Below are 20,176 nucleotides of genomic sequence, written 5' to 3'. Positions count from 1 at the left end.
GACTGGCAGAGTGGATGGAGACCACGGGTCCGCGGAGCCCGGCTTGCTGTTAGCTGCTTCTTGGGATGCTCCTCTCCAGTTGAGGCTTCTGCCTATGATCCAGAGGGTGCTGGCGGCACATCTTGCGGTATGCCTGCGTTGCTTTGAGCCAGCGCCCAGAAGCCAGCCCTCCGCATCCAGGCACCTCGGACTGGCTCCAGGCAGGGTTGTGTGCAGTCACCATGAACGCTCAGCTCTAGGCTTCTGCACCAGCCTCCTGACCACATGGATCTGGCTGTTTAATCAGCCGAGCTCACAGCCTGGGAAGATTGGGGAGGCTGATCCGCGCTCCAGCTGCTGAGACAACTTCCAGCTTGGCTGTTTACTTCTTTGGGTCCCGGGGACTCTGTCCTGAACCTCAGCCTCTCCTGAGACACTGTGGGCTCTGAAATCAGCTGCCGGGACTCCTCTGAAGGCATCCAGGAAGGGGGCAAGAGGGATTAAAAGACAGCAGAAGTCCCCCAACTGCTCACCCTCTGCCGACCGCCTGTGCTGTGGGGTTCTGAGAGGACCTTGCGCTGGTCCTGGGAAGCAATGCAAGTCTCTATAGCCTGCACAGAGCACAATTTGAAGAGTCGAAATGGTGAGGACCGACTTCTGAGCAAGCAGAACTCCACCGCCCCCAATGTGGTGAACGCAGCCCGGGCCAAATTCCGCACTGTCGCTATCATCGCTCGCAGCCTGGGGACCTTCACCCCTCAGCATCACATTTCTCTCAAAGAGTCCACCGCAAAGCAGACTGGCATGAAATATAGGTAGGAATGAGAGGTCCTCCGCAGGGGGTTTCCATGGTCTTTGCAGGTGCAATCAGGCAGTCCTTCGGTTTTGAAGTGACTTAACTCAGTGCTGTTTGGCTTAATTTAGAATTCTCAGGTGTTGGCTTTTAAATTAGACTTTTGGGGGGGGGGAGGGGTGAAAAAAGCCCAAGCTGGTTGGAAGCCTGTGCGCGATTTTTAAGATGTGGCCCATTTTGTGTATCTAAGTGTTATGAACACCTTAGGACCTAAATGAATTCCAGGCAGTAAAGACGCGGGAGCCGGAAACTCTTCTGCTAGGAGAGTTTGTCAGGAGCAGAAGTGTTTGTCCGGCTTGATGCACAGACAGTAGATTCTGTGCTCATCCTATCAGAGCAGTTCCCATCCCACACTGCACCCTTACCTTTGAGAGGCTAAGGGAGTATGCTAAGCACAGCTTTTAAGGAAGGTTCATGGCAGAAACACAATGGTACATTAGAGTGAGCTCTGCTATATTTAAACCGAAATTACTGCCTGAGATGAAAGAGGCATGAATGTTGTCAAATATGGAGGGTCAGTTTTTCAAGGCTCGTAGATGTCTTGTGTTTCTATTTCCTGTAGCGTAAGGAATTCACTGTTTTCATAGATAGAAATCTTCCTGTAGTAGGAACAGCTCACCATTCGGGGATGTGATTCCTGCCGTCTCACTGTGTGTGTTTTGCGCAGCCCTCCAGACGTCAGTTCTGCAATACTGCTGCGTTTCTGGCTTCTAAGTGTCCGAGCCTACAAAGGAGAGAAGCTCCTGACACATCCTCCAAGCCCTTGGCTACTCTCCTTTGCAGGGGACACTGTTCATTGTTTACTTTTATCTCTCATTTGCGAGAGACCAGATTATTGGATAAGGTGAACTCCGTACAATGAAAATACTGCATATTGAAAACTGTTTTCGATGTGAAGTAAGCATTTTAAACTTCTCTATAAAAGTTGCCCCCGGTGAAAGTTTATCTGCAGAGTTAAGGGAAACCTTCCAGGGCAAAGGTAAATCTTGTTCTTCTGATTTTTCCAAGCTAATGAGAAAGAAAACCTCTGAATGGGGATGGGAGGAAGTCACCCATAATCGAAGTTCTGAGCCACAACTGTAGGGTGAGGACAAGCCACCATATAAACCACCTGCTTGCGGTCCTTTCCTCTCGAGGGTCAGTGCCATGAGCCCTGTTTTTCCTTGCTTTTCTAGTGGGCATGGGACCCCACGATGACCCCAGTCACTTGCTCTCTGGCATTTTCAGTACAGCTGCGGTGGCACACATCAGCCTTAGTCCTGTGCACAGCCGATGCTGCTGAGCCCGCAGCTAAGCTGATGCCACCAGAGAAGGGTCCAGGAACAAGGCACTCCAGGTTGAGGTGGCCCCAGTTGTGATCTGCAGTATTTGGCAGAACAATAAATCGTTTCCTGTAAGGCACAAATTACAAAGTCACGCCCCTACTGTGTGGCCACAGGAAGCTGTGTGTTGTGTGGCAGGTGTTTGTCATAGAATAGTTCTGTCTACCGGGCTTTTGAAGTTGGGAGCTCTCCATTAAGGTTTTCCTAGGAGCAGAGTTGAACTCAGGTTGGACTGTAACTGTCTCGCCCCTTCCCCCAAGCTCAATGTGGGAAGTGTTCCCAGGGATGCCTTTCCTCACTTGCGGCTAAGCACAGCCCTTCACTGGCTATCATCTGGGTCCTTCAGCACTCTCGAGTTTGTGGTAACTAAATAAAACGCCTCTTTTCCAGTCCTCTTTGCACGCAGGGCCTCTCCATCTACGGCAGGTGGTTTATGTGTGTGTGAATCAGACTTTCCTCCTTCAAATTCTACTCAGAGTGACATTTATGAGAAAGATTATGAGAGAATGTCATAGGCATGCCAAGCTTTCTTAGGGTATGGAGGAGTAGGGCAATTACTATCTCCCAAAAATAGTGAGAGTATTTATGTTGCCTAAATTATGGTTTTGTTACATTGTTTCATCTAGAATATAATGTGAGTACATGGGGTGGTTATTAAGAAGAAATTGTAATGATTTTGTGTCAGAGGGAAAATAACTGGCTTGTCTGGAGAGTCACTGGTGAAACCAGGACTGTAAGTTAGTGATTTGGTTGTGATCAGAATGCCATTTTTACTCTTGAAGATGGTTTCCATGTTAGAGCTTTGAGGACTAGCCACCAACTCCTGCGGCGGGGGAGAGAAGGAATCCAAGGTTGTTCATAGTTTTCTTCAGAAATTATGTGCAGTGAAGAAGCATTCATGTAGCCAGTAACAATTTATTGCACACCTACTCTCTGCGAGCACAGAGTACTTAAATGCAGAAGCCGAACAAGACTTAGGAACTAGCTTCAAGTTGGGAAAAGACGCCCCTAAAAGAAAACCAGCAAGTAGATATTCGGATTTTCTGTTGTGACACGCTCTTATAGGGCTATGCACTAGGGTGCTATTCCTGTCTATTTGGGGGCTGCTAGTTCCGCTTACATCCCATGTCGAGTGATTTCATCTTGGGGCATGAACCGACTAGATCTCCAGCTCACTTTGCAGTCCCATCCTTTTAGGTTCAGCCTTGCTGTAAGGCCCTGGTGCTCCCTGGCAGTTTAGGACCTGTTTATGACCTTGAGGAATAAGTAGGCTTCTTTTTGTTTCTATAATGATCGTGACTCTTAAGTCTCTATTCTTAAGCCTAGGAATAATAAGCATAGGTCAAGAGCTCATAAACGGGGAGCTTAGCAACAATTAATGTGTTTGTACAAATCTTCTAAATTTTGCAATGTAATTAGATTCTCACCACAACTGTGTAAGAATCTTCTATCAAACCGGATATTTTCTTCGAGGCTTACTATGAACAAAATAACCTACGAGAACATGCTGCTGATCCAATGTTGCTGTTAGCGGAAGAACAAGACTCTTCCTAATGCTTACTCTGGGGCTGTCTGTATCTAAGACTATTTTGTGTCTGGTAATAACGAAAGTTTCTTTGTCTTAGTTTTCTCTGCTTTTAGTTTGCGTTCAGCCTGCCTGATAGCTTGGTGGGAACTCTCCAAGCATAGATGATGGATCTCCTGGTGGTAGACGTTCCTACACACAGGCACCTTTCATCCCCCAGAGCTCATCTGTCAGAAGTTAAACCAGGTTTACTTGCTGACTTTTTTTTTTCTGTTTTTTTTTTTTTTTTTGTGGGGGGGGTATTCTGTTTTAAGGGAACTTTTTAGAATGCTCCAGGTGCCAATGTTTGACATGGTTTAGAACTTTTTTGATTATATAACACAACGTATTTGTGTTTATTAAACCCCTCTTCCTATTCTGAAATTATTGTTTTAGTTTGACAATTTAAATATTGATAACCTTAATTTTATTAAGAAAAATGTATTTGAACCATGACGACATGACCTTGTGCTGTGTAGTTACATAAAACATGCTTTGCAGTTAGTACACAGCTGGATATAGGCTTTACAATATTTTAAAGTTTTAGTTGCAGAAAGAATATTACATTCCTGAGAAATAATCTTTAAATCCCTTTAAAGAGTTCAGATTTTCCTATTCTTAGCTAGCTGCATTTGACCATTAAACATTTTATAAATAATTATAGATGTGCAGGAATTTTTTTAACTGTATAGACAATTTCAATGACCCATTACATTTCCAGTGGTAACATAATGATACCATGGTCTCAAAACTTGAAAACTGTCTTATAAAAGAGAATTGATTCAGATGTCACCAAGCAGGCATGTGTTCATTTGGATGTGTCTGTGCGGGTTCACCTCAGTAAAGAGTCGGAGTGTTTCCCCAGTCCCAAGGCCTCCTGGTACTGTTTCTTTACAGCTACAACTATCTGCTCTCCAGACCCTAGTGCTCAGACGTCACCAATCTGTGACAGATCTGTAATTCCATTCTTTTACGAATATCGTATAATTGGAAACATACAAAATGCTATCTTTTAGGAATGGCCTTTTCTCCCTTCAGAGGATTACTTTTTTTCAGAGAAGTGGGGAGAGATAATTTTGTGGCCACAAAGGGGGTCAGGCTTGCAACAACATGGAAGTGTAGAGGAAGACATCAAGACACGGGGTGGACATCAGTAATGGGGGTCCACAAGGAGTTGTGAGCCGTGTAAGCCCACGGTTCAGTTAGGTAACCAATACCCTGGCAGCTGTTCTTCCACTATTGAAGAGTTTAGGTCTGAAATAAGAGAATATGTGTTGAATTTCATAGCCCTCTTAGCAAAATCAAAACTGCACCAAAAAGACACACATCCTATCCCTGACGCCTCTGTGGCACTCCTCAGAGTAGCATCTTTTTTCTCTCCTCCTCCTCCTTCTTTTTTGTTTGTTTTTTTGAGACGGTTTCTCTGTAGCTTTGGAGCTAGCTCTTGTAGACCAGGCTGGTCTCAAACTCACAGAGATCTGCTTGCCTCTGCCTCCCAGAGTGCTGGGATTAAAGGCATGTGCCACCACTGCCCAGCTTCAGAGTAGCATCCTTAAAGCACACATTACATCCATGGCTCTGTACCTCCTGCATCTCTAAAGCACACATTGTATCCATGGCCTTGTACTTCCTGAATCTTTAAAGCACACATTGCATCCATGGCCCTGTGCCTCCCACAAATAGTGGGTGGATTTAAAATCAAAGCAATTCAAAGAAGAGATCAATCTTATCAACTGATTACATAAAAGGCACTCGTGTGTGTGTGTGTGTGTGTGTGTGTGTTTGTCTGTGTGTGTATGCATGTGTGTGTTCATGTGGGGAAAGTGGGAGGAAAGGGTGGGTTGAAAAAGTATGAGCAGAGCCAGATCTGTGGTTATGTTTCAGATGGAAATACTTTTAGTATTTAGTATTAAATTTTAGATTTTAGTCCTGAGAAGGGAATAGCCTGGTTATTTAAAATGCCAAATTTTTAATTAGAGAAAATTTGCTGACTACCATCATGCTTTGCACTGACGCCCATGGGTGTGGGCTTTCCTCTCTGCCTCAAAGCCAAATGGTGAGTGAGAATGGAGAGGTGGAGGAACCTTCCTAAAAAGTAGTCGCTGAGTCAATCTCATGGAGTTTATTCCACCTCTGCAAGGCAGCAGTCAGAAGTCTGGCATCCATGGGATGGTGAGAAGGTGGTGGGAGGGATGGGGGACCGCAGGATGTTGTCAGGCAAATGTTGTCCCAGTTCCATGGCTCTGGAAGTGTGGGGGTGGGCATGGGGACTATACATATTTGTGTGCTGCTGCCTGGGCCTGAATACATATCTATTTTCAGGAACTGATCCACAGGTTCCAGAACCATCTCATTTCCTTGCTGTAATCTTCAAATTGGTTGTGTCACATGGAGCCTTTAATCCCCAGTTCACTCAATGACTGTCCTCATGTTAGAGAAACTCTTCTGTTGATTGTTTCTGCCAACTTTTCAATTTATACTAATTGGATAAATGTTCTGAGAGGAGAAAAGGATCCCATCAGATTCAAAAGAAAAATCGAACTCCCAGGTTTCACTTTGATTTTTCAAACTCAAACTACCCATCTTTTTCTGGTAGATTAATAAGTGGGTAGTATGGGATTTGGGCAAGGAAATTCGATCAAAATAGAGGAATCTTGGCTTCATTGAGTATGTCTTGAAACTACTGTTAGGCAAGGAAAATACCATTATGAGAACAATAGAATTCATAAACATTGGTTCATAGGTGTCCATTAAGAATTTCAGAGCTGTCTGATCTACATGGGAAGTAGAAAAAGACAAGCTCTCCTGAGTAAATTGGGAGCATGGGAACCACAAGAGAGGGAAGAAGGGGAGAGGGGAAGAAGGAAGGAAAGCGGAGAAAAACATATAACTCAATAAAAACAATAAAAATAATTTCAAAGCTGAGTCAGCACGATGGTTTAAGGCATCACAACCAAGTTCACCCAGGACCCACAGTAGAGGGAGGGAACTGGGACTTGGAAACATTCTCTCTCACCGCCTCACATTTATAAATAAATTCTTTTTTTTTTTTTTTTTTTTTTTTTTTTTTTTTTTTTTTTTTTTTTTTTTTTTGGTTTTTCGAGACAGGGTTTCTCTGTGGCTTTGGAGCCTGTCCTGGAACTAGCTCTTGTAGACCAGGCTGGTCTCGAACTCACAGAGATCCGCCTGCCTCTGCCTTCCGAGTGCTGGGATTAAAGGCGTGCGCCACCACCGCCCGGCTAAATAAATTCTTTAAAGACTTCAGAGTCATTAAGACAAATACGAATTAGACACGATAAATGATTTCATATGAGAGGCTATCATGTTTCCTGCTTAAGAAATACTTTTGTCAGCAATTTCCACTCTCCGGAACTAGAAAATTGAGTGTTGAGGCCAGTTTATGGTGAACGTGAGAACACACCTGACATTAAAAAAGCTATTATTTTAGGATGACCATCGTAAGGGATTGATTAGTCAGGCAGGCATTGCTAAGGGTGCCTCAGATACCAACTTGAGGAGATACACTGCTTTGTACAGAACACCATGTCCACAGTCAGAGTTAGAAGGCAATCAAGGCGACAGTCAAGACTGAACTCAAGCCTCCTGGCTCCCAGAACAGAGTCCTTGGTGTTCCATTAGCTTTGATTTTGCAGCTTCTGGGTCTTGACCTGTTTTATTATTTTTATTTTTTTTTACTCTCTTAAAATAAAGTTTTATTGCCAATTAGCAGTAAATGTTTGACTTTGTTCTCCCAAGATCTGACCATTTACTTGTTACTCTTTTTTTCCTTTTTTATTGTTTTTATTGAGCTATATATTTTTCTCCACTCCCCTCTCTTTCTATCCCTTCCCCTTCCACTCTCTCCCATGATCCCCACTTTCTGAATTTACTCAAGAGATCGTGTCTTTTTCTGCTTCCCATGTACATTAGATCCATGTATGTCTGTTTTAGGTTACTTTTTGTTACCCAGGTTCTCTGGGATTGTGAATTATAGGCTGGTTTTACTTTGCTTCATGTCTAAAAGCCACTTAGAAATGAGTACATGTGATATTTGTCTTTCTGGGTCTGGGTTACCTTACTCAATATGATGTTTTGAATTTGCCTGCAAATTTAAAGATGTCATTATTTTTTATCACTGAGTAGTACTTCATTGTGTAAATATACCACATTTTCTGAGAAATCACCATACTGATTTCCAGTACCAATTTGCACTCCCACCAACAATGGAGGAGTGTTCCCTTTACCCCACATCCTCTCCAGCATAAGGTGTCATCAGTGTTTTTGATCGTGGCCATTCTTACAGGTGTAAGATGGAATCTCGGAGTTGTTTTGATTTACATTTCTCTGATGGCTAGGATGGTGAGCATTTCCATAAGTGTTTTTCAGCCATTTTAGATTCATCTGTTGAGAGTTCTCTGTTTAGGTCTGTACCCCATTTTTTATTAGATTATTTGTTCTTTTGATGATCAATTTCTTGAGTTCTTTGTATATTTTGGAGATCAGACCTCTGTGTAATATGGGGTTGGTTAAGATCTTTTCCTATTCTGTAGGCTGCCATTTTGTCTTGTTGACTGTGTCCTTTGCCTTACAGAAGATTTTCAGTGTCAGGAGGTCCCATATATTAATTGTTTCTCTCAGTGTCTGTGCTATTGAGGTTTTAAGAAAGTGGTCTCCTGTGCCAATGTGTTCAAGTGTACTTTCTACTTTCTCTTCCATGAGGTTCATTGTGGCTGACTGTAAGTTGAGGTCTGTGATCCATTTGGACTTGGGTTTTGTGCATGACAATAAATATGGATCTATTTTTATTCTTTACATGTTAATATCCAGTTATGTCAGTACCATTTGTTAAATATGCTTTCTCTTTTCCATTTTATATTTTTTGATTCTTTGTCAAAAATCAGGTGTTCATAGATGTGTGGATTGATATCTGGGTCTTTGATTCAGTTCCATTGGTCCTCCTGTCTGTTTTTATGCCAATACCAGGCTGTTTTCAGTATTGGAGCTCTGCAGTAGAGTTTGAAGTCAGGATTGTGATGCCTCCAGAAGTTCCTCTATTGTTTTTTTTTTTTTTTTTCTTTTTTAAGAAGTTCCTCTATTGTACAGGATTGTTTTGGCTATTCTGATTTTTTCTTTTTCATATAAAGTTGGGTATTATTCTTTTGAGGTCTGTGAACAATTTTGCTGGGATTTTCTGGGCATTGCATTGAATCTGTAGATTGCTTTTGGTAAGATTGCCATTTTTACTATGTTAGTTCTACCTACCCAAGAGCATGGGAGATCTTTCCACTTTCTGATGTCTTCTTCAATTTCTTTCTTCAAAGAATTAAAGTTCTTGTCATACAAGTCTTCCATTTGTTTGGTTAGAGTTATTCAAGATAGTTTATGTTACTTGTGGCTATTGTAAAGGGTGATGTTTCTCTGATTTCCTTCTCAGCCCATTTATCATCTGTGTAAAGGAGGGCTACTGATTTATTTGAGTTAAACTTTTATACTGCTACATTATTGAAGGTGTTTATGAGTTTTAGAAGTTTCTTGGTAGAATTTTTGGGGTCACTTATATAAACTATCATTTCATCAGCAAATAATGAGTGTTTGACTTCTTTTCCAATTTGTATCCCCCCTGATCTCCTTTTGTTGTCTTATTGCTTTAGCTAGAACGTCAAGTACTATATTGAATAGATATGGAGAGAGTGGACAACCTTGTCTTGTTCCTGATTTCAGTAGGATCGCTGTGAGTTTCTCTCCATTTAGTTTGATGTTGGCTGTTGGCTTATTGTATATTGCCTTTATTATGTTTAGGTATGTTCCTTGTATCCCTATTCTCTCCAAGACCTTTATAATAAAGGGATGTTATATTTTATTGAAGGCTTTTTTGCATCTAATGAGATGATAATGTTGTTTTTATTCAACTTGTTTATATAATGGAGTATATCAACAGATTTTCATATGTTGGACCATCCCTGTGACTCTGGGATGATGCCTACTTGGTCATGGTGGATGATTTTTCTGATGTATTCTTGGATTTGGTTTGCCAGTATTTTATTGAGTATTTTTGCATTAATGTTCATGAGGGAGATTGGTCTGTAATTCTTTTTCTTAGTAATGTCTTTGTGTGTTTGGGTATCAGAGTAATTGTAGCCTCATAAAAAGAATTTGGCATTGTTCCTTCTGTTCCTATTGTATGGAATAATTTGAGCAGTATTGGTTATAGTTCTTTGAAAACTATAGAATTCTTCACTGAAACCATCTAGTCCTGGACTTTTTTTGGTTGGGAGACTTTTGATGACTATTTCTATTTCCTTGGCAATTATTAATTTGCTTATCTGGTCTTGATTTAATTTTTAAGTGAAATTTATTCTGCAAATTGTCCATTCCTTTAAGTTTTTCAATTTTGTGGACTACAGTTTTTTCCAAGTATGACCTGATGATTCTCTGGATTTCCTCTATATCTGTTGTTAAGTCCCCTTTTTTGTTTCTGATTTTGTTAATTTGGATATTATCTCTCTGCTTTTTGGTTAGTTTGGATAAAGGTTTGTCTATTTTGTTTATTATCTCGAACAACCAACTCTTGGTTTCATTGATTCTTTGTATTTTGTTTGTTTGTTTGTTTTTATTTTGTTGATTTCAGCTCTCAACTTGATTATTTCCTGCCTGCTAGTACTCCTGGGTGAGTTTGCTTCTTTTTGTTCTAGAGTTTTCAAGTGTTCTGTTAACTCACTAGTGTGGGATTTTTCCAGATTCTTCATTTAGGCACTTAGTGCTATGAACTTTCCTCTTAAGACCGCTTTCATTGTGTCCCATGAATTTGAGTATGTTGTGTGGTCATTTTCATTGAGTTTTAGGAAATCTTTAATTTCTTCCTTTATTTCTTCCTTGATCCATTGGTGATTCAGGTGGAATTTATTCAATTTCCATGTGTTTGTGGGCTGAAATTAGTGTTACTGTTGCATTCTAATTTTAAGTCATTGTGATCCGATAAGATACATGGGATTATTCCAATTTTTTTTGTATTTGTTGAGGTTTACTTTGTTATCTAGTATGTGGTCAAATTTTTGAGGTTTCATGAGGTTCTGAGAAGGTACATTCTTTTAGGATTAGATGACATGCCTTGGCCTGTTTTTTTAACACTGGGAAGAATTAAAAGACCCCGAAGTGTTTCCACAGCAAGTTTATGCTGTTGCACGTCCTAAAGTCAATCACAAAGTAAACTCCAGATGACAGCACAGCTACTGCTAAGCTCTCTATCATACTGATGTCTCAGAAAGTGATTCCCCGACTCATGGGGAACAGACAGGGCTGCATGTCTGTGCTAGGCAGAAACACTCCTCTGGCCACTTGAGATGGACACCTTCCATGCTATTAAAGACTGCATTAAAAACTTTGGCCCTGAAAAGTGAGAATCAAAATATATTTAAACATCTTTACTGGTTCATCTTCTGGTTCCCAGATTGGAAACCAAACCAGAAGCCCAGAAGTAATTTTCATTTGTTGGAGTCGACAGACAGAGAGGACTTGCACGGGCCATCTGGTCCAGTCCTTGTGAGAAATCTGCCCTGCTTTTCCAGCTTGCGCCACGCAACAACTACTTATAAGGCCTTTGAAGAAATCTGTGTAATCCCCTTCACAGCAGCCACGAAAAGTTTGGCTTGTCATCTTAAGAACCAGGATCATTCGTTAAGCTTTTAAGTCCCCGGGTGAGGGGTGAGCATCTTTAGAACGCTTGTCTGGACCCCACCGTCAGGATAAGGAGGAAAATGAAGACGAAAGGCTGAGGGGTAAGAAAACGAGGAAGGCACACTGTGGGGGCAGGCGCGGAGAGGGTTAACCTCCTGGAGACAGCTGGGGAGGGGGACTTTTCATTTTGGCCCTGGCACCTGCTCAGTCTTCTACTGCCGGACCCCTCTAGGAGCCGGTATGCTTCAAGGTTACACAACAGCCCTGCCGACAAAGTACTTCGCTCTTCAACGCTGCGCTGGAATCTTCTGTGCCTGTTCTTCACTGAAAGGAAAATGAGCTAGCTGTAATTTCCTGCCTCGTGAGGGTTCCGGTACTTGAAAACCATTACCACGACTCAGCTTCCTAATTTCCGGAATGGTTCTCGTCTTTCCCACGCCTCCTAGATTTCATTTTATCATTCCCAACTGTGATTGCATCTCTCATCTAAAGTCTGCACATGATGGCTGTCTTCCCTTTAAGTCATTCAGTGTTGTATACATCTGGACGTTGCAGCCCAAAGTAACGGGATTAACCTATCTAGAAACTTCTTTGGAACTTTGCTTTCATTTCTTGATCAGGGTTATTAACTGAAAGAGGAGAAAAGGGTGTTTTAGCTAATAGTTGAAAATGTACTGTGGAACACTCAAAAAGTGTTCTAAGTTTCAGGAGTAATGGGATCTAATTATGCTATGACAAACTGAAAACTTTACGAGATCATCAACTCTAAAGGTTATGGTGCCCATCAAAGATTGTCAGAAAAAAAAAAAGAAACGACAGTTGAGTATTTAGATAGAAATACTAAGAGTTTACAATATGATTATTCTTTCTCAGGTACTCTTATAGAGAGCATATTCTAGCCAAGTAGCTATAAAGGCAACCATGGATGAATAGTGTAAATCAGCAATGAAGATTTGCTCTGTGGTAGCTAGCATCTCTCAGGACCTCATCCCAGAAGGGACTTGGCTCTCTGTGATGAGCCAGCAGCTACTAGAAAGCCCATGTGGTTTTTTAGAGCTCTGCTGTAAGAAACGCTCCTGAGAAGCACAGAGCAGTAAGATCCCAGCTCTCACTTTCTCCGAACTTAATTTCCATTTCAAACTAGGTTTCCATATTATTGGATTTTTAAAAATTTAATATCTGTGGACCGAGGCTACCACAAGCTCATTCTAAAAATCAACTGCAGAAATAATGTGGCTTTAATGAACGCTGCTTCTCCCTTATCTCAAGAAGCAGAACGGGTGTTCCTCTGGGGCACTATGTATCCAGACCTTCTGACTTACAAATATTCGATTTCCTACCCCTGTATGCACAAGCATTTCTTCCTACTAATGTCTGTCTGTACTTACGAAACCTGAAGTGCTAGGGAGAAATCTTAGCGGACTTATTCCAGGGAGTCTTCATTGTGATGCAAAACAGGTCTGTTCCCTTTTAAAGAAGAGAAACAAACAAACTGATATTGCAGAGAGATCCAAATACAACGGGGGAGTTGCCGAGTGTATAGTCAACCACAGCTAGTCCCTCAAAAACAGCAGGCATCATTTGCTTTTATATAATACAATTTTTCTGGAGGTAGGCCCCTGAAAATCAGAAGGCCCAGCTTTTCAAAACCTCTCAGGGGGATGCCTTCATCAAAGAAGCAGGTGCACGATGTCTAAACCTTTGATTTTGTGTCAGATAGTTCCTGGAAGCTTCAGTGGAACCTTCTCTGGTTATGTTTTAGAACAAGGGATGAATTAAAGAGGAAACACAAGGGCCATTAAGCAAAGCTAGGGCCACCGAGATGCCACAGATGGTAAATGTGCTTGCCATCATGGCTGATGACCTGTGTTTGATCCGCAGGATCCACATGGTTAAAAAAAAAAAAGATTCAAGTCATTTTTGGACCTCCCCCAGCCCACTGTGTTGTCCTCTCTCTCCCCTCTCTCTCTCTCTCTCTCTCTCTCTCTCTCTCTCTCTCTCTCACACACACACACACACACACACACACACACATGCAGGCACATGCACACCAAATAGATTGATGCTTAAAAAAGCAAACTGAGAAGTTTCTTGTACATATATTTTTGTATTATAATAAGTTATTACCACAAATCTAATGCCTTGAAACACCATGTTTTTTTTTCTTTCACATAGAAGTGAGAAGTCTGAACACGAACGTCAGCAGGGCTAAGTTTTTTCTACAAGCTTCAAGGCAGAAACCACTCCCTTCCCTCCTCCACCATCTAGAGGTCACCTTCATCCCTTCATCCCGTGGCCTGTGACTCCCACCTCTATCTTCAAGCATATCACCCCGACTTCTGCTTCTGTCTTTACCTCCTCTTCTAACTCTGACCCTCTGCACTTTGATGAGAACTTCTTTAGTACCAGCAGGTCAATCTTGGCAATCCAGGAGAACCTTCCCGTCTCAGGCCCTCTCATTTCATTAGGCCAATAAAGTCTGTTTATCCGAGAGGGAAATCGATTCACAGGCTTGGTAACTCAGGCAGAGACGTTCTTCACGGCCCATCATCCTCTTACAACCTGCCTCATGTCGTGTGGACTTGTAGTTCCGAGAGCACAGCTAAAGAGACCTAGTGAGAATAGGCATTTTTCCCAAATTCTGTTCACTAGAGTGGAAAACTTGTTGGAGGGAGGCAAGACAGCAAAGGGGCAGTGAAATCATTTAAATTCCAGAGTGAAGGGGAAATTCAGCCCTAGTCAGAATTTAAAACTCTGCCATTTATCTGTGTAGACCTGATATGATAAAGTTTAGCTTGGGCCTTGATAATTACCATTGTTGCATCTGTTGCTGGAATTTGGTGTGCCTCTTTTATTCCCTCACTGAAATCTAGGCAATAGTAACAGAAAAAAAAAAAAAAACAGTATGAGAGCCATAAAGATCAAGCTGAATCAAACCATCGTTAAAATGTTCCAAGCCCAGGAAATGTATCTGCCTGCCACATCTCCTGGCTGTGATCAATGATGTATGTTATGTGCACCTCATATAACAGAACCACCTCATCCTTCCACAACACCCATGCTGCCCTGGCTTCATGAGTGTTGTCAGAACCACACTGAGGAGGAGGGAAGAAGGAGTTTCTTGCCAGGATGTGAAAATCTTCTTCTGAGCCTTTGTATTATTCATTTGCAGTCTCTAGGTTATTTTATTTTCACCGCAGAGCCGCTTTTCTTCTTATTAATCAAACCCTGACATATTCTGACAGAAATTTTCAAATGCCTGAAGCCTGGAGTAGTTCCTTTTGTGAAGTTCAGTCTTACAGACTCTCCTAGTTAGCTTTGATCATCAATTTGCCACAGCCTGAGTTACCTAAGGAGCATCATTTGAGGAATTGCCCAGATCAGGTTAGCCTTTGGGAATGTCTGTGAGAGGGTGTCCTGACTGTTAATTGATAAGTACTGAGGGGGGCACCCTACTATGGGTTTCACCTGGGCAAGTGATCCTGGCCTGTATATGAGCACTAGCTAACTCCCGCCTGGGAATGAGTCAGAGACGGAAGCAGCAAGCAATATTCCGGCATGGTTTCTGCTTGAGGTTCTTTCCTTGGATTCTGCCTTGACTTCCTTTGGTGATAGACTGTGACCTGGAAGTGTAAGATGAAGTCAACTCATTCCTCCACGGGCTGCTGTTGGTCAGGGTGTTGTATCACAGCAACAGAATGAGACTAGAGCACTTGTCCACAGAGATGGTTCTTGGTTCTTTCCATCACCTTCCAGAGGCCACCTAGTAGTCTACTATTAACCGGAATATTAGGGTTTAGAGATTAGACTCTTGATGCTAAACCATTTAAGTCTCTATCTCTTCTCTTGGAATGGGGCCAAAACGTGCCAGATTTCATCTTGCTTGGGAGAAGTATTTAGTAGCCACCAATCAAACTGAGTTAAGAGGCACACTTAGAAATTAGAGGAATTGAGAACTAAAATTTAAGCTTGTTTTACAAGCTAGTCTCTTGTAGCCAAAATCTTTTCCTGGTGGCTATAAGAAGTACAAGGCCTGAGTAAGAGAGAATGAGAAAATGACTCCTTAGGGTCCTGCTGCTCATCAATTGTGCTGCCACCCTATCAGCCAGAGCTGGGAGCCCAAAGAATGTAATAATGGTAGAAATCATTCTAAAGGAGAAACTGATGAGCTTTGCCATCGAGCCCTTCTCATGGTTAGATAACCACACATTTTTAACCTGTTGTTAGCAGTTTCTCCATAAGGGCAGAATGACAATAGATTTAGAGTAAAAAAAAAGACACCTGGAGTCGCTCAGGTACCCTGAGGACAGAAGAGGGAATAACAAGACCTACTTTTGATGTATTCTAAATTACTATCAACAGAATCTGTTGTCTAGCCAAAACTATATCTATCACATATGCTTAATAGGACCACAGTGATGTCGATTACTGTTGATAGTAGAAAGAAACACACAGGAACTGAAGGTGCGCGTTTACCCCGCTAATGAGTCAGCCTGATTGTAAATCGCTGTGGCCACGAGGGAAGTAAATGGTGAGTTCAGCAAGCAACCTTCAGTCTCATTCTTTAGCAGGAAAGTGGTACTGTCCCGTGGTGATATGACTAATCACAGTATTTGGTCTTATTTTAACAATTAGGTTTAGAAACATAAACACTCAAAAAGAGGCGGCGATAATTTTGCTCATCGATTATTACTGCTCAGCCTCTCAGCAGGGTCTACCCATGTTATGAAATAGAAACATCTTAGCGACAGGATTTTCTGGTTATTACACTCTATAAATAACACTCTCTGCAAATATGATTTATGTTATGCCGATTGCCTCGTGTAAGCATTTAAGTCAAAGACTTGAACAAATTTAATTAGCGTTATTGTCTGAAAGGTGTTGTCAGTAGTAGAACTATGTCCATCCTTAATAATGGGAACGAGTGCAAAAGCCAGAACTGAGTGACACTCTGTGCAGTCTGCAGCATTGGGTTCTGGCTTCACTTCATCTCTCTGACTGACCAGCACTTAGGCTTATGCCCATGACTTAGGACATCTAACAGTGGCACATGGCAGTTCCAAACGGGGTTTTGTTTTTCCCCCATTGGTGTGAAACAATGGGGTATCCAGGTGCTCTGTGGTCCCATCTTTACAATACGCACAAAGCAGGGTGAAGGCAGGACCAGAGGTCACGGTGGTGCAAAGAACACGTGATGAGGATTTCAGAGCTCATTCTAGAAGCCACAGGCTGATCGAAAGATGGGCCACTGTGTGGGAATTTTGTTTCTTTGTTTGTATTTCGGTCAGCTCAGGCTATTATTCTCAGGAAAGAAATAAGTGGATTTTCAAATTCTAGCAGTCAGATTCATACCTCACTCATGAAGATAACATTTTCAAGTGGTTTTAAATTTTTTTCATTGTATGTACTTAGTCCACTATTAGGATTGAGGGTATCTATGTGTGTAAATGTGTGCACAGGAGTTTAACACATTTCTGTGTGGCAGAAGAAGGTTAATGACCGGCGAGAGCATGTTGCAGAAGGGTAACATTGTGCCTCTTTCATCAGTTTTGTGATTGCTAACAGGGCCTTAGAGTGGATCTGGTAACACCTTTCCAGGCCTTCAGGATCTGGTAACACCTTTCCAGGGCTTCAGGATCTGGTAACACCTTTCCAGGGCTTCAGGATCTGGTAACACCTTTCCAGGGCTTCAGGATCTGGTAACACCTTTCCAGGGCTTCAGGATCTGGTAACACCTTTCCAGGGCTTCAGGTTGTTTTGAACATTGCATGAAACAATACTTGGGAAGGTGTAATAAATATCCACTATAATTGTCATCAGTATATTTATATAGAATGGCACAAGAGGAAGGGACAAAAGGTCTTTGAGCATATGACATCTTGGCAAGAGATGTTTGCAATACATTTTTGCATTCATTTCTTCGGGATGTCCCTGTTTTAGTCATTCCCAGTCATTCCACGTGGCATATTGTAAGCCATCAGAAGAGGTTCGCTGGCTAGATGAATGATTCGGCTGCAGAAGCTTCAAAGGTTTCTGCGTCTCGACTAGACAAAACCCCCCTGGCCTCAGACACGGACTTCATTCTCTACCAGGGCTCCCCTCTTCACACTCATGACTGTCATTTCTTCCTTTCAAAGACAGAAATTCTCTTTGCCATTGACCTTGGCTGCTGAACAGCACGGCCTGTCCTTATCCACCAGATTATTCTGCCCTATTGACTAGACAGACCCTAAAAGTTGCACCCAGTGTCTGTTATATTAATCTATATCCAGCTTTTCCAGAAAAGAATCTAAGGTGCTTCTCAAAATGACATGTGTTACAAGAGAAAAGACAACTAAAGGCATCGAGCGAAGAGAGAAGTTAAGGATGCTTTGGACCATGTCCTGTGTTGACACTAAAGAATACACATGTCCTCAAAAAAAAATTGCTGTCCATTTATTCTTGTTCTGAAAGAGAAAGTGCATCACCGCGAAAGGTCCTGGGGGAATGACTGTGCACAGACTGCTTGAGCCTTTGCTTTGGTTGGTCTTCTGCTAAGAATAGGCATCCATAAAATAGTTATCACTTGACCTGTTACAAATCAGGGTAATAAAAGCAAAGCGGTTTGTAAAGCTGTATTCCCTGAGCAATGGTGCATCGCGTCACAGAGAATATCAGCGGACAAATTGTACTTTGGGGGCATTGGATATTTTGATAAACAATGGTTATAGGTTTGAAATCACCAATTCTCAAACATGATATAAAAATTCTAAAATTCACCTTGTGGCAAGGCACTTTTGGGGTTGACCAGAACTCTGCGTGCAATGGAACTAACTGAAACTTCTATGGGGCATGTCCAGTCACTCTGCCCTTCTCTCAATGACTTTAACTGCCTGGGAGACTGAGTCTCCACCAGCGGCCAGTCGCTGAGGCCACTTGAGTGCCCAGTTCCAGGTCCACTAGCTCCGGCCTCCCCCCTCCCCCCACCCCCCACCGAGGGATCTGCATTTTCTTCTGAGATGAATCTGCAGAGAAGGATCTGATTGAGTTACTCTGGGACTGGTGAGATGACACCATTCAAAGTCACCAGTGTGAGACATCTCAAGAAATCAGTATGATTCCTTAACTGAAGAAAGTATGATTTTTTTTTTTAATTCCAAACACCTAGGCTCAGTGTGGAATGAGATTTGGAATATATTTTACACAGATCACACTGAGATTCTGTCCTTTGGGGGTCTGGTGAGGAACCTGTAGGTCCTGTGAGTCTTGTTTCCTGAAGGCCTCCACCCTCTGTAGAGTCCCAGAGAGGTGGACCTGGAGTAGGAGAGGGACTGCATCCCAAGCCATGAATTATCAATCTCCCAACATCTGTGAATACTCTGTATGGCTTTTGAAATCAAAAGAGCTAAGAAAGAGCCTCTCTATAGCCCTTGGTGCTTGGGAACATATGACTGAAGACTTTGGCCCAACCCTAGCAGCACTATGAAGGAAAGACTTGCGAGTGAACCAATATTGTCTAAAAGTACATTTCCTTTGGGCTTGGAAGAAGTGGGAAGGGATCCCTTGGGTTCAAATTAGCAAAGCATGGGCAGCTGTACTGTTTTCAATACCTGAGATTTTAGCCCAGGATTCTCTGTTTGCGTGCACTTTGCAAGATGGGGAAGGAGAACTAGCCTGAGAATCCAGGCATCATTTCAAAATGGGAAACCAGCCAAGCAGTACAATGACATATGCTTCGTAGTACAGAGATGAGTCTCCACGCTCAGCCATACAGAGACTACTGATTTGATTTCAGAACAGAAGTTATTTTTATGAAAATAGGGAGCTTCTCTAATTTGGATTTTTTCTAATCATTTCATTTTTTTAATTCTTCCACTGCTACAGGATTAGAAGCTATTTTCTTGGCAACAAATCTCCCCTAACCAGTACATTTTTTTCCCTCAGAAGATGAAGTGCTGTCTTCACTTAGAACATGGGAGAATTTTATTAAAAGTCCAGTTGAGTTTGTAGTGCAGAGAAGATCCTAAATAATAAACTAAGGCTCAGTATTTGTTCTGGAGCCTTCATCTCAGCTCCGAGAAAGAGAAACCAAGGTAGTTCCGTCCACCTCTGGGTCAAAGAAGACCAATTGTGTAAATGGGAAATCACTGGTGTACATCTCTCTTCCAGAAACCCGGGCTTAATTCTGATCACAGTGCAGCAGGAGGCAGAGGGCAGGCTATGTTCTGGCTTTTAGAATTCTCTTTTTACTTCTTGTGGTTATTCCAAATAGAGCAGGAGTTCTGCAGAATAGAAAATCCCCAACAGAGTATTGTGTGGATGGATATAAATTCCTAACCACTAAGGCCAGTGGGTTCAAAAGAGCTGATTCATTAACAAATACTCCCTGGGCACCAGCTCTGTGCCAGGCACTGCTCTGGGTCCTGATGATAAGGCAGTGAACAAAAACAGAGCTTTGCCTTTGAGAGCTTAAAAATTAGAACAGGGAGAAAAAAATCAAAAAAAAAAAGCTTAGCGTATCGAGAGGCATCATTGTTATGAAGATAAACGGCGCTGAAGATTGATGGTCATAGAAGAAACAAGTTCAAGAGGATGTACAGAAACATTTTAAACAATATTTTTCATTTGCACTTTGAAATTTCACACATGTATTCTATGTATCTTGATTGTATTCCAGCTCACCCCTTCCAGTTATTCCCAGAACTCACCCAATACATCTCTTTCCCAAGTCTGTGTCATGCTTTAAAAATTTTATAGTTTTTGCCGGGCGGTGGTGGCGCACGCCTTTAATCCCAGCACTCGGGA

At 42.0% G+C, this 20,176-nt stretch overlaps 1 protein-coding gene across 2 annotated transcripts in view; it reads left to right on the top strand.

The window, feature by feature from the left end:
- The first annotated feature begins 573 nt into the window (after window positions 1-573).
- Kcnab1 (potassium voltage-gated channel subfamily A regulatory beta subunit 1) overlaps window positions 574-20,176 on the top strand; it is a 215,800-nt gene continuing 196,197 nt past the window's right edge. For both annotated transcript variants that reach the window (XM_038347205.1, XM_038347204.1), the window contains exon 1: window positions 574-794. In XM_038347205.1, coding sequence (XP_038203133.1) covers window positions 574-794 — 221 coding nt within the window. The remainder of the gene's footprint in view (window positions 795-20,176) is intronic.

This window comes from Arvicola amphibius, chromosome 11 (genome assembly GCF_903992535.2).
Source record: "Arvicola amphibius chromosome 11, mArvAmp1.2, whole genome shotgun sequence".
Classification (NCBI taxonomy): Eukaryota; Metazoa; Chordata; class Mammalia; order Rodentia; family Cricetidae; genus Arvicola; species Arvicola amphibius.
This window is presented reverse-complemented; position numbering and strand designations above follow the sequence as displayed.